This window comes from Thermothielavioides terrestris, chromosome 1 (assembly GCF_000226115.1).
Source record: "Thermothielavioides terrestris NRRL 8126 chromosome 1, complete sequence".
In the NCBI taxonomy this organism is placed as follows: Eukaryota; Fungi; Ascomycota; class Sordariomycetes; order Sordariales; family Chaetomiaceae; genus Thermothielavioides; species Thermothielavioides terrestris.
Genome location: NC_016457.1, coordinates 5,183,342 through 5,195,748, shown reverse-complemented (window position 1 = coordinate 5,195,748; position 12,407 = coordinate 5,183,342). Strand labels below are relative to the sequence as shown.

Below are 12,407 nucleotides of genomic sequence, written 5' to 3'. Positions count from 1 at the left end.
AGCGGCAGTCAGATAAGTGCCAACGTACGGTACCCGACTTGCTCAGATGATGCCGAGCTTGATGGGAATTTGTCGACAGGCCGCCGTCAACCGAAGGGAGATTTATGAACGTGGGGGAAAGCGGGTTAGAGGTGAGTGACGGATCTATTGCAGAGAGTGACTGCAGTCTGGTTCAGTCGGTTCAGGCAACCGGGCAGCCTGGAGTTGTTTCGGAAGGTGGGGTTCTTATAACCCGCTCCGATAAGACTGCCTCACGACTCGGGAAGGCAGCCTCGACTTATCAAATGATCGCAACCTCACTGAGTTAGGTATTCCGTATGTAGCTCGAGGATGAGACTGCCCTTGGCAGTGCTCGCACCCAGGAGCGATGAGCACGACAACCTGTGGTAGCAGAACGTTGTAGACTTGCCGGCTTCCGTTTCCTGTCGCTCTTGCGATGGACTGGAGAGGTAGGGACGATTCACTGCTGCCTGGTCGCAATGAATGGTCCTTCGGAATGGTCACGGGATCCGAGCTTTGAATGGAGCGGGGTGCGGGGCATTCGGGAGCAACAAACAGCTTCGAACGAAAAAACTTGCAGCCAGACGGGAGCTCCCAACGTGAAATACGGGATGAAAGTTGGTACGAAGGCAGGTAAGATACCAGGAAGCTTGGTGTACACAGAGCATGTGCAGTACTTGTGTCCTCCAGCCTGAGTATACTGTGCGCAGTCAGGAGAAAGTGGAAGCGGGGCCTCTGTTTCCCCTGCCAGCAGAATCTCCGGCGCTGACTTGCCAGGAGTGCTTCTTTACGCCGAGTATAACTTGTCATCACCTTGTCTTGAATCCACTGCCTTGGAGGTAAAACTGCCTAGAGCTAGAAGATATCATACATTTTATCTTTCCGTGCAAGGGGTTGAGGTTTGTTTGGATTGCGAGATCCGTTGCTCCGAGCTATCCGTCATCCTGTGTTACGTCACTGCGTCACTGCGTGCCGGGGCCAAGAGCTGTGTTGCCTCCGATAAGGTACTTCTAAAGTTACCGCAAGTTTTACCTCAAAGAAGCTGCTTTCCTTTCTTCCATAACAGCTAGAGTAGACTTGATCTGTTCTGTGCATACTATGTTTTTGTTTTGCGCCATGCCACGTAGTACTTCAACATAGGTTGCCGGTTGCTTCTTACTCCCGTCGCAATCACCCCACCCCCCGCTTGCCTTGATGATGTCTGAATGTGGAGAGCGAGCCTGAAACGAACCCTTTAAGGCTAGTTTGTATGCAACCACTTTAACGCGTGTCGGAATATTGCCCCACAGTTACTATGCGCTGCCCAACCCTAACCCTAGTATGGGCCGAAATACCGAGGGCGCTGCAGAGGATGAGACAGAAATGCTGTGGTAGGGAAGCAGAGATGCAAAAGGGCAAACAGGAAGAAAAATCAGGCAGATATGGGTGGTAAATGCGTGATGGGAAATGCTCAACTCGGATGAGAACTTGAAGAGACTTGCAAGTTGTTAAAAGGTACCTATCCACGTGTTAGCGTGTTAACGTGTTAACAGGAGAATCGCCGGCCAGAGCGACCCTCCCACTGCCAGCGCATGCTTCGGTGGCCCCGCGCGATCAGGCGAAATTGCCCCATGTCGCGCGTAATGCGTCACTGAGGTGCTTTGTCCTGCATGATCTTCCCTCCGTGTCCTGCTACACAGTAGACTTCCCGACCGGTTACAGCCTCCGTATGATCGAACAATTGAGGTTCCTTCATGTCCTATTGTGCAGGCCCGAGGCCAGCTCGCTTCGAAGTCGAAAGTTTCCATTTTCGCCATCTCTTGACCTCTCGCTCATAGACCCAAACGCATTCTCAGCTACATCCATGGATTTATCGCAGCGCACAACTCTGTCACTGCAAAATTCCGTCCGTCCCGTGATTCCACACAATACGCCAGCGTTTCTGCCACCTTTATTACACCAACTCTCAGCGACCTGACAAATCTGTTCGCACCAAACACGCCCACAATCTCGGCGCATCCGACGCCTCCCAGAGCTTTGCATACGCATCGTACTCGATACAGCACCTTTCGCTTACTGAGAGAGATATAACCAAGCCAAACCAACCATGTCCGACCTCAGGAGGAGGGCGCTCGCGGGAGGCAAGACGGTATCGCGCAAGGCACGGTCGAAGCCAGAGTCGGGGTTATCTTCCGGAAACCACACCCCGAATGGCTCTCCAGGGAACTCGCGCGCGGGCTCTCGGGCCAACTCGCGGCCTGGCAGCCGCTATGCATCGGAAGACGAGTACGCCAGCGAGTCGGAGAACGACGACATCATGACGATCAGCACCAACTCGGTTTCTGGCGAAGACGACCCCGGAAATACGTGGGCAGAACGGCTCCAAGACCGTGTTGCCGAGCTCCAAGACCGCAAGCGGAGCAGCGTTCAGGGACGGGAGGCCACGCTTGGAGCGTACAACCACCTCCTCAAACACCATTTCGCGCAGCGGCAGCTTGACAAGTCCGTCGCCGAACTCATGCCCATCCTGCTCAGGGGAATCAGAAACGGAAGCAGCGACGAAGAGCGTTTGCGGACTCTCCAAGCCTTCACCTTGACCGTCCTCACCTGCTCGCCGGAAACCATTTTCGAGCAAGCGCTCCCGATCCTGAAAGCGGCCTGCCAGGACGCAGACGCGGAGAATGTCAAAGTGGAAGCCATCTACGCGCTGTGCATCGCTGTATCATATGGAGGAGGATCGAGTACCGCCGCGGAGGAGACACTCGATTTCTTTCTCGAGATCATCGAGAGCGACGGCCAGTCGGTTGGCGCACCAGACAGCGGTGCAGTGGTCACGGCCGCGCTTCAGGCTTGGGCGTTCGTGGCGAGCCACATGGAGGACCTGACGGTCCAAAGCGAGGCGGCCATCGAGGCCTTCATCGAGCAACTGGACAGCTCGGATCCCGATGTTCAGACCAGCGCGGGGGTCAACATTGCGCTTCTTTTCGAGGCTGCGCGCGAGTACGAGGAGGAAACGGGCGAGAGCTTCGACATGCAATACAACCAGCACCGGATCATGACTCGGATGGCCGAGATTGTGCGTGACTCGTCCAAGTCGGTGTCGAAGAAGGGGCGTCGACACCTTCGCTCGAACTTTTCCAGCATCGTCACATCACTCGAGCGCGGCAAGGGGCCGGGATACTCGACGGCCGGGCGTGCAGGGCCCAACCCGCACACTGGCGGGCCGAGGACTGACGAGCAGGGCGAGTTCCGGGAGTTTGGGTATCGGGAGAGGATCCGCATTTACAACCAGTTTCTGCTCATCAACACCTGGTCCCTGCACTCGAGAGCGGAGCTTCTCAAGACCTTGCTTGGCGGCGGGTTCGGCATCCACTACCTGGAGAACCCCATCGTCAAGGACATTCTCGGCAGCGCAGATGTGGAGTACATCCCGAACGCGAAGTCAAGGAAGTGAGGCATCGGTAAGACAGTTGGAATTGCATCAGATTATTGGCATGAGAAAGAATTTTTCCTCTTTTTCGGCGTCTCTCGGTCAGGAGTGAGTTTACAGAGCTTTTCCGAATACGGAACTACCAGGTAGTTGGTTGCGCATCCTTGAACGACCTTGGGGTTTGTACTGTATTTGTGCTTCACCCACACGCAGGAGTCCGCAAGTCCGGGTTTGGGACAACATGTCTTGTGGCTTTGCCATCACAGAGACTTGGGGAATTGGTAGGACCACAGAATACTCTGTGTAATTCACAAGTGCACCCTCGAACAAAATCGTGGATATCCAACAGCGAGGGCCGTGGCTGAGATTGTTGTTACCGTCCCGATGCCCACTATTGCCTTCTCGTGGACTTGTGGAAGCATGCCCCCCCACAGGGCAGCGGCAAGAGCGGGAGGCGGGGATCCAAGCTGCAGTTTAGCGTCTCTCGTAACGTTATCCGCAACCCAGCAACCCAGCTCCTCTGCTTTGTCGCACCAGATCCCTGGTTCTCACACCGAGAACCCGGCATGGATGGCTGTTGCAAACAAAACTGAGCTCGACACGCAATGAATTAGGGATATTGGAAACTGGACCGATCAAACGAATCACAGGGTTCTTGTGGTCGTGGCTGAACTCCGGAGCGGCCCGGCGGGCAGGGAACCGTCTGAACTTTGCGCTGCGGGTTGGGGAAAACGCCGTCAAAACGGACGCTGGACGCTCGCCCAGGGCATCTTGCAGCATCGTGCTGGGTGGCTGGTTGATGTGCTACCTGGTCGGTAACGTTATTGGGTGACAGGGACCGAGAAAGGAGCAGTGGAACACTAGCATGGAGGTGGCAGGAAGAAATGGCGCCTTTTTTCGGCGACGGCAGGCCTGCCGTGCTGGTTTCCCAAGAGATCGGCAGGGTGGGGTCAAACGGAGAAGAGGAGCAGGGTCTGCCCTTCATCCGGACCCTAGCTGTTCGTCTCTCCGTGAAAAAAGGTCCCCACTCAAAGTTGGGACAGGCCTCCTCCCAGCTTCCTTGGCGCAAAGAGCTGAATGTCAACAAACCGACCAGCCTCCCCCGTTCTGTCAAAATCCTGCTGTTGAAGTTTTGTGCATTCGTCGCATCATCGAGCGCTGCGATTCCCTTCTGCCGGACATCGCGGTGGCCCGGATAAATCATACCTATAATAACTAACGAACCTGGGTGCTGCAACAACATCAGAACGAGCGTCGTGTCTTGCACTTCCTTCCAAACACCATCCTCTTCGCTCGGCGCCACAGCACATATCAGCAGCATTTGAGCAGCAGCAGCCGCAGTTCTCTTCGCAGCCTGTGTGAGTGCCTCGTCCCGTCTGCTCCGCCGTTTCCTCGCAAGCAAAGGCTGCACGTTGCTGCACAAGACACCCCGGGCTCCACGCGCGATTGGCCGGCTCCGTCAAGCACCGCCAGCACATCAAACCATCCCGGCCACTTCTGCACCATAAACAAAGCCTCCCATAGGCTCTGCGCCGAGCAGTCGGAGGAGGACCACGGAAACCCAAGATTCTGCCTGCGCAGCACATCCAGAACCCGCCACTCGGCTGGGCCCTCCATCATCCACTCGTCGGCGCACATCTGGGTCAGACCTCGCCAGCAGTCGGCGCCACCGCTGAGCGTTAGCTGCAGCAGTCGAGGACGTTAGTTAACAAAGTTGTACGGCAGTCTCACTCTGCAATTGGGTCGACCACCGTTGCGACCTATCCCCGAGCCCCGCTGCTGTGCCCGCGACCTTGGTTGCCGCTTCAACGGGCGCCCCGTCTCCCGTCTGCCCGTCTCTCCGTCTTGCGCCGCCTCTCGCATTTCTGACAGGCCGCTCGGCCGCGCATTGTTTTGTGCGCCCGTTGCAGTAAGTACATCATTGAACTTCCGATCTCCCAATCTCGCCTCTCGGGGCACATTCTCAGCCCGTTCCACACACAGATCTGCTGTGTGTTACCTCTTCCCATTACCTCCTCTTCGTCGAGGCCTGCCCGTGAGGCGACTGGCTGCTCACATCCCCCACGCTCTCCGCAGGTTTTTCTCGCTCCTGATGTCTTCTTGAACGAAAGCCGGCCGAACCATTTGCTCCGGATACCCCTACCCTCGCCTGGGTCTTTTTATTTCCGGCTTGCTCGCGCACTTCTGATTCATCAACCCAGGCCAGCTCGACGCTCTCGAGTTTTGGCTGCGGATTCCGTGGAGGGAATTAATTGGGCCACGGAACGAGGGGTTGCTGATACCTAACCAACCCGCAGCTGCCCACTGGCCCCGACACAACCATGGGCGCTGAGGGCAAAAAGAGATCCGCGCCGCCGCTGCCCGCGCCTACGGAAACGAATTCAACGCTTCTAACCGCTCCTCCGAGTGACGTTGGCACCGATGTGTCCAAACCCGGCGATGACAAGTCATCCTACTCCCTTCCGGATGACGGGACCCCCGTCACCATCAAGACAGGCCACCGGACCAGCAAGTCGCAGACATCGCTTCTCATAGAGTACTTCGAAGGTGGCAAGGCAAGCAGCGCGTCTGGTGCCGAACATCGGAAGCCCAGTGTCCGCGTCCGCCTCACGCCGAGCAGTAAACACCGGTCAAAGGGCGGGTCCGATCGGGACCGCATCGAAATCACACAGACAAGGTCGAGGAGAGCGAGTCTCAGTCGTCGTTCTGCTCCCACCGGTGCCCCTGCGCGGAGCGAAGCCGAGGGCCTCTCGGCGGCCGGCGGAGACATGGAAGACGCCAGCTCGTATGCTTCGGCGACGGAGGAGAGCACCGTGAGTCGCAACCCAATCGACATCGAGATTGACCGCAGTGGCAACGTGCGCCGCCGCCGGCCGGCGAGTCCGTTGATCCCAGCCGCCGACAGCAAAGGCAGCTACCAGGCACCCACCATGAGTGAGCTCTCGGCGATCCCGGCCGACAGCTTCCTTGACGGGTCGGGGCCCACCACCTCGTTCGGAACGTCAGACGTCAAGAGCGCCAGCAGGAGTCGGAGCCCTTCTCGCGCGGGTGATTACCTTCTTGGAGCTGCCGCGGGGTTGGGGGCCGCTGCCGCCGCCGATAAATTTCGGAACAAGAGCCGTGAAGACCGAGAGAGAGACAGGGTGGTCGTGTCCAAAAGCCGAGACAAGGAGAGGGATCGCAAGCATCGGCCTAGCAAAAGCAGGACCGCCAGTCTCTCCAAGGAGGAACACTATGTCGAGCGTTCCAAGTCGCCGCGCAGAAGATCCAAGGGCCACAACGAGTCGGCCGTCTCGGCCGCGGATTCCAGCGTCGTGTCATCTGCCTTCTCCCCGAGCCATCGGTCCGCTGATCAACATTCGATTCGCTCGGGCACTTCCAAGGCCTCGTCCATCAACAATCCCAAATTGCTCGAGACCGTCGAGGATGCCATTCGCCGTCTGATCCTGCCGGAACTCAATGCTCTGAAGAGGGAGCAGAGCAGACACAAGAGTCGCCGTGATTCGACCACCTCGAGCACCACGACTGGCTCGCGGGACGAGTATGCCAGCGACAGACGGCGATCCGCCGGGGTGGACAAGACTTTGGGAACCCCGCGAGATAGCATGAGGAGCAAAGAGAGCCGGGATCGGGAGGCCCGCAATGACTTCGACGACAGCAGCGCTCTGAGCCACGACTCGGTGGAGGACGACCAAGACATCGACGACACTCCAATGCGCAGTACCGACCGCCTCAAGGCGGCCGCTGCAGGAGCTGCTGTGGGCGCGGCTGCTGTCGCTGCCCACGATGCGTTCCAATCACCCTCAGACGACAAGCAACGCTCCAGGCGGCGACGCAGGGCCGAGTTGCGGAGCCGCGGCTCTGACCACGCTCTCGAGGACGAAGAGTCCGAGCTAGGACCCCCCGTTCCACCGATGCCATTGATGAGCGACGTGAACGCGTCCGATGTCACGAGGGCATCGATCCGCTCAGCCGAATCCGATCGTCCCCACTCGGCCACCGAAGAGCTCACTCCCGGCCGTGAGTTGGGCAATGATCATCCGTCTCCCTCGTCGACTCCGACGCCGACCAGGACCCCGGTCACCCTGCAGGCCCTGGGGACCCAGCACGCCAATGTCTCGCACGGAGATCTCAAAGCATTGCCCAACCAACGAACCGGGAAGTGGGACGAGTATGTCATCGACGACAGCGGCAAGAAAGTTCCTTCGCGCGCCTCTAGGCACTACCAGGAAGAAGACGACGACGTATATGACGACTCTGGCTCCGCCCCTCCATACGCGCCCCAGAGCCCCTACGACTACTACAGCACGCAGGATGTGCCTCCGCCGCTCAAGTACGTCCCCTACCAGCCCGAGCGGCGCGGCCTTAGCCCGATCCCGAGTGTTTCTGGTTACACGGAGGCCGGCAGCGAGGCTCCCGCCCGCGAGGCGAGGGCCACCCATCGCACCAACGATTCCGTCTCCTCCGCTGAGAGGTCGCCTCGGCAAGACGTATCCATGCACTCTCGACCTAGCGGCGAATATGCGGAGGACGACCGCAGCGCGAGAAGCTCGGCGGTCGATCAGGGCGCTGTCGCGAGCCCCGCAGGCAGCGAGTTTGACCGGGTCACATCTGGCCAGGCCGTCCGTGCCGTGGGCTTGAACCCTGATTTTGTGCACCCACCAGGCATCGAGTCAAATGTGGCATCGCTCGTCGACGGATCTATGCTCGACGGCTCCGTCCTCACTGGCTCCTCCAGCGCGGTCGGCAATCAACCCCATAACGGACGCGAGTCGATGGCCACGCTCGAGGAGGAACACTCTCGCGATCCCGGCTCCCCGACGAAGCGGTCTGCGGCGAGCTAGCACGACGACTACGCAGAGGAGCGGTCGTTGTCGCCGGCTCCAGCTTCTGGGAGCCAGCATTCTCGCGAGTTCGTCGAGTATGAGCTTGACGAGTATGGACGGAAGGTGCCTCAGACGGCCTACCGCCAGTCGCCGACCGCGTCCGAGGCCGCCATCACCAGCGCCGCAGTTGGCGCTGCGGCCGCCGTTCTACGCGCCAAGCACGCCCAGGGGCAGGAGCAGCACGTTATCTCGGACGAGGAGGCCGAGTTTCAAGGAGCGGGTGTGCAGCGCAACAAGTCGTTCAAGGAGCGTACCAAGAATGGGCCACGCCCGGGTATTGACACGGCCAGCGCTGAGCAGCTGGTTGACCGTCAGGACCATATCCCCAAGATGGGTTTCAACAGCATGCCCGATCCGAATGATCCCATGCCGGAGATTGGGAACTGGGGGGATGATGACATGCTCACCAACCCTTCGCTTTTGAATGGCGAAGATGGCCGTGGCCAGGAGCAGGAGCACTGGGCTGGAGACGCCACACCTCGGCAACGGCCCCAGCAGGTTGAGGATGGCGTGGATTATCAGCACCTGGACGGAGCCCACGCTTCACCAGCGCCCCACCAGCAGAGGAGCGGGCACGACCTCGGCATGACCGGCGCCGCCGCGGCCGCGGCCGCAGTCGGTGCTGCCGCAGGCATGGCGGCGGTCCAGGACCACAGCCGTCAGCCGAGCCAGGACCACGATGAATGGCACCGCACTTCCGAGGACAAGAAGCGCGACACTCTTATTACAAATCCGTATGAAGGATCCAGCCCCATTGCCAACCTGTCGGGCATCAACAACACGCTGCTCGGGGCTTCTGGCTTCAACAATGCGGGCTTTGGCGATCTCTATGGCACTCGCACCCCGCTCGGCCACAAGGTCGACGAGGGCTACATCTCGCAGGGCCCCAACAAGACACCGGACATCCAGGCTGCCAAGGGCAAAGGGGTGGATTTTGATGGTGCTCCGGGCGCCGGTGGCCAGGTCGTCGAGGACCCTTTCTACACGCCGAAGCATGCTCGCCACCTTAGCGGCATGTCGCAGGGCATGGGCTCCCCGCTGTACGACGCCGCGACCGGGACGGGCATTGAGCGGATCGAGTCAAAGGATATTATTGCACTGATGCAACACGTGAGTTCCATCCCAACCGTGAGCTTTCTTGCAAGTCGCTAACGTGATTTGTTTTAGTTGATGGTCCGCGATGCGCAACGAAGCGCACGGGATACCGAGATCTTGGTGACCCTGGTCCGCGCCGCCACGGAGATGCGCAATAACTTTGAGGACCTGAAGCGGTTGCTCGCGGACACAGAGGATGTCATCATCACCGAGGTCAAGGAAAACACCGAGAAGTCGGTCCAGCGCGCCATCAACGGCCCGCGCCCCTATCCCGGGAGCGCCCCTCGGTCGATCCAAGGCGGCTCGCAGGCCGGCACCATCAACGGCGAGGAACTCAACGCCAAGAAGAGGAGCATCTTCCGGCGCGCGCTGAAGGGATTGAGTGCTAAGGGGGCAAACGATCTCGGCAGGATCGAGGATATGCTCATGCAGCTGCTGACCGAAGTCGATGTCCTGAAGGCGCAAACGGCGCCCGGCAACGCGCATGCCAGCCAGAGTAACCAGGGAGAGCAGCCGTACGATCACATTCAGCCCGACGTCCAGGATGAGCAGGACCACGGTTACGAACCGGAGGGCCATGCCGGGACCTCGACCGCGAGCCATGCGTCCCAGTCCGGGTACCTGTCGATCCAGTCGCGCGGGACGTCGGCCAAGCCCGGTTATGATCGCAAGGTCTCGGCGCACAGGATAAGTACCGTGCCCGAAGACAACGAGGAGGACTTCGACCACGCGCGCAGGAACCAGGACCTCCATCTGATGACGCCGGCCCAGGACCAGCGCGGCAGCTCGGTGCCGCTGGCAACGCCGCCCGGCGCCGCAGCACAAACGCAGCACTCGATGAGCAATGAGAACACGCCCCGGACTGAGGAGAGCAAGAAGCACAAGTCCGGGCGGTCGAGTTGGTTCCGCATTCCCAAGATCTCTCGCTGGTCGGAAACAACGGCCTCGAGCGCGGTGCCGGAGTCGCGCCACAGCAAGCAGTCTATCAAAGACGACAACGCCAACTTCCCCGCCGGGCCGTCCCGGTCGGGGTCCTTGGATCACTACCAAGATAACTACCAGTATGCGCCGCCTCAGCCTATCGAGAGCGACCACCTGCACACAGGGTTTTCCGAGACGAATCTGGCTCAGCATGGCTATCATGAGGACCATGGCAATACGATGTACGGGCAGATGCCGTCACCGCCACAGGGTGACGCGAACTGGGTGAGCATGAACATGACGCCTGAGGATCCCAAATACAGGGCGCACCGCGACTCGCTGAACCTGGTGCACCCTCAGCCGCGCCAGGGCCAGACGGAGCGGTTCAAGGCGGCGCTCGAGTCCCAAGCTCTCGGCTACGACTCTCCCCTGAGCCCCAAATCCGCAGACTGGGCCGGCTCCGCCACCAGCCTGCACCGATTCGGCCAGCACCAGCACACCGACAGCTACGGCTCGGCGGCCGGCGACCACTACCAGCAGCACTGGACCTCGTCCTCCCCGGCCGCGGGCGCAGCCGACATGACCGCCACGGCCGGCCCGCCGCTCCCGCCCAAGGAAGCCATCGACCCCAACCACCCACACCACCACTACTACCAACAGCCGCAGCAGCAACAATACGCCCCGTCCAGCCCGACCCAGATGCGCAGCACGGCCACGCCGCCGCAGAACAAGCGGCTCAGCAAGCTGCAGAAGCCGCCGCCGCCGGGCAGCATCTCCAGCAGCCCGCTGCCGCACCACAGCGTCGAGAGCGGCTACGGCACCATGACCCACGGCGCGCCCACCGCAAGCTATGTCAGCCACGGCGGCGGCGGCGGCCCCCAGAGCCTGTCCGCGGGCGTGAGCGGCAGCGGCAGCCCGCGGCTGGAGAACAAGAACCTGAGCGTTGCCGCCGCTTCTTCTGCTTCTGGGGCAGGCGCAGTCAGCAGGCGGCCCAGCGGGCCGCGGCCGATGACGCCCACCATGTCGGGCGCGGGGGGCAGGGGGGTCGGCAGGCCGTCGGCGCTGGGGCTGGGCAGTCCCGCCGGCGGCTTGGGTGGGTCCCGGCCGGGCACGCCGGGCGAGGCGGGGGAGAGGGAGGGGGAGGGGAGGAGGAAGAGAGGTGCGTTTTTTTTTTTTTTTTTTTCTTTTCTCTCCCTTAAACTTCTATGAAAACGCAAGAATTTTGCTAACGGATTGTTTGCAGATACCTTTGGCACCCTCGGCTCGCAGGACACGGAGACTTTCTAGGTGATGGCCGTCATGTGATGTGATGTGACGTGCTCGCCCGCCGGTGCACCCGGGAGAAGGGGGCGGGTGGAAAGCGAAGAAGACAATGCGGCGGGGTATGGTTTGGTCTGGTGTGGTGGTGTTGACGTTTGTGGCTGGGCTAGGAGGATAGGCGAGGGCTGCCGGTTGGCCTGGCCTCTCCTGGCCTGCCCTGCCCCGCCCCTTTTTCATGCGCTCTGTTTTGTTGCGGGGTGACATACATGCTTACATACCCGGGGCTTGCCTTCTTCTGCCTGCCGTTCGCGGTTGTGTTTCGCAGTCTGCATTGTTTTTGTTGTCTGAGAGGTGGCGTGCACGGGATCTAATGTGAATGAATGGGGATCTCGGGAGGGGGGATGGAGGGGGGTGGAGGAACGGGATGTATCGCGAGATGGGAGAGAGGACAAGGGAGAGAGGAAAGGAGATGCACCATGTGGCATATGCCACGCGGGCGGCTTGGGATGGCATGTGGAATAGGATAGGGTAGGTTAGGGAAGAGGACGGGATGGGGAGAGTGGATGGCTCAGGGCGAAACATGGTTCCGAGCACGACTGACCGAGCGAGCATCGAAGCGTCGACTTGCTGGATTCTTGGGTCGTTGGCTGTGGAGTGAAAAAAAAGTGTTGGAACACGCGAGTTGGGTTGTGGTCTGTCTGTCTACGGATGTGGAATGTTCTTGTATAGCGTTAACTAGACTCCGGGTTCTGGGTTCTGTTGTGTCGTGCTGTGTGTGCGCCAGCTGCGCTTGCCGCTGGCTGGGGCCTGGCTGGTTTCGGGTGTGGGATTGGGGA

The 12,407-nt window shown here is 60.1% G+C and overlaps 2 protein-coding genes across 2 annotated transcripts; both read left to right on the top strand.

Annotated features, from left to right (window-relative positions):
* The first annotated feature begins 1,941 nt into the window (after positions 1-1,941).
* On the top strand, positions 1,942-3,667 carry THITE_2108845 (uncharacterized protein). The gene has a single exon (XM_003649783.1). It carries the CDS (start codon positions 2,087-2,089, stop codon positions 3,431-3,433), a length of 1,347 nt encoding a protein of 448 aa, XP_003649831.1. The 5' UTR covers positions 1,942-2,086; the 3' UTR covers positions 3,434-3,667.
* A 1,617-nt stretch (positions 3,668-5,284) lies between these two features.
* THITE_2108843 (uncharacterized protein) lies at positions 5,285-8,347 on the top strand. The gene is made up of 2 exons (XM_003649782.1): positions 5,285-5,318; positions 5,475-8,347. Exon 2 carries the CDS (start codon positions 5,731-5,733, stop codon positions 8,251-8,253), a length of 2,523 nt encoding a protein of 840 aa, XP_003649830.1. The 5' UTR covers positions 5,285-5,318; positions 5,475-5,730; the 3' UTR covers positions 8,254-8,347.
* Positions 8,348-12,407: the final 4,060 nt, after the last annotated feature.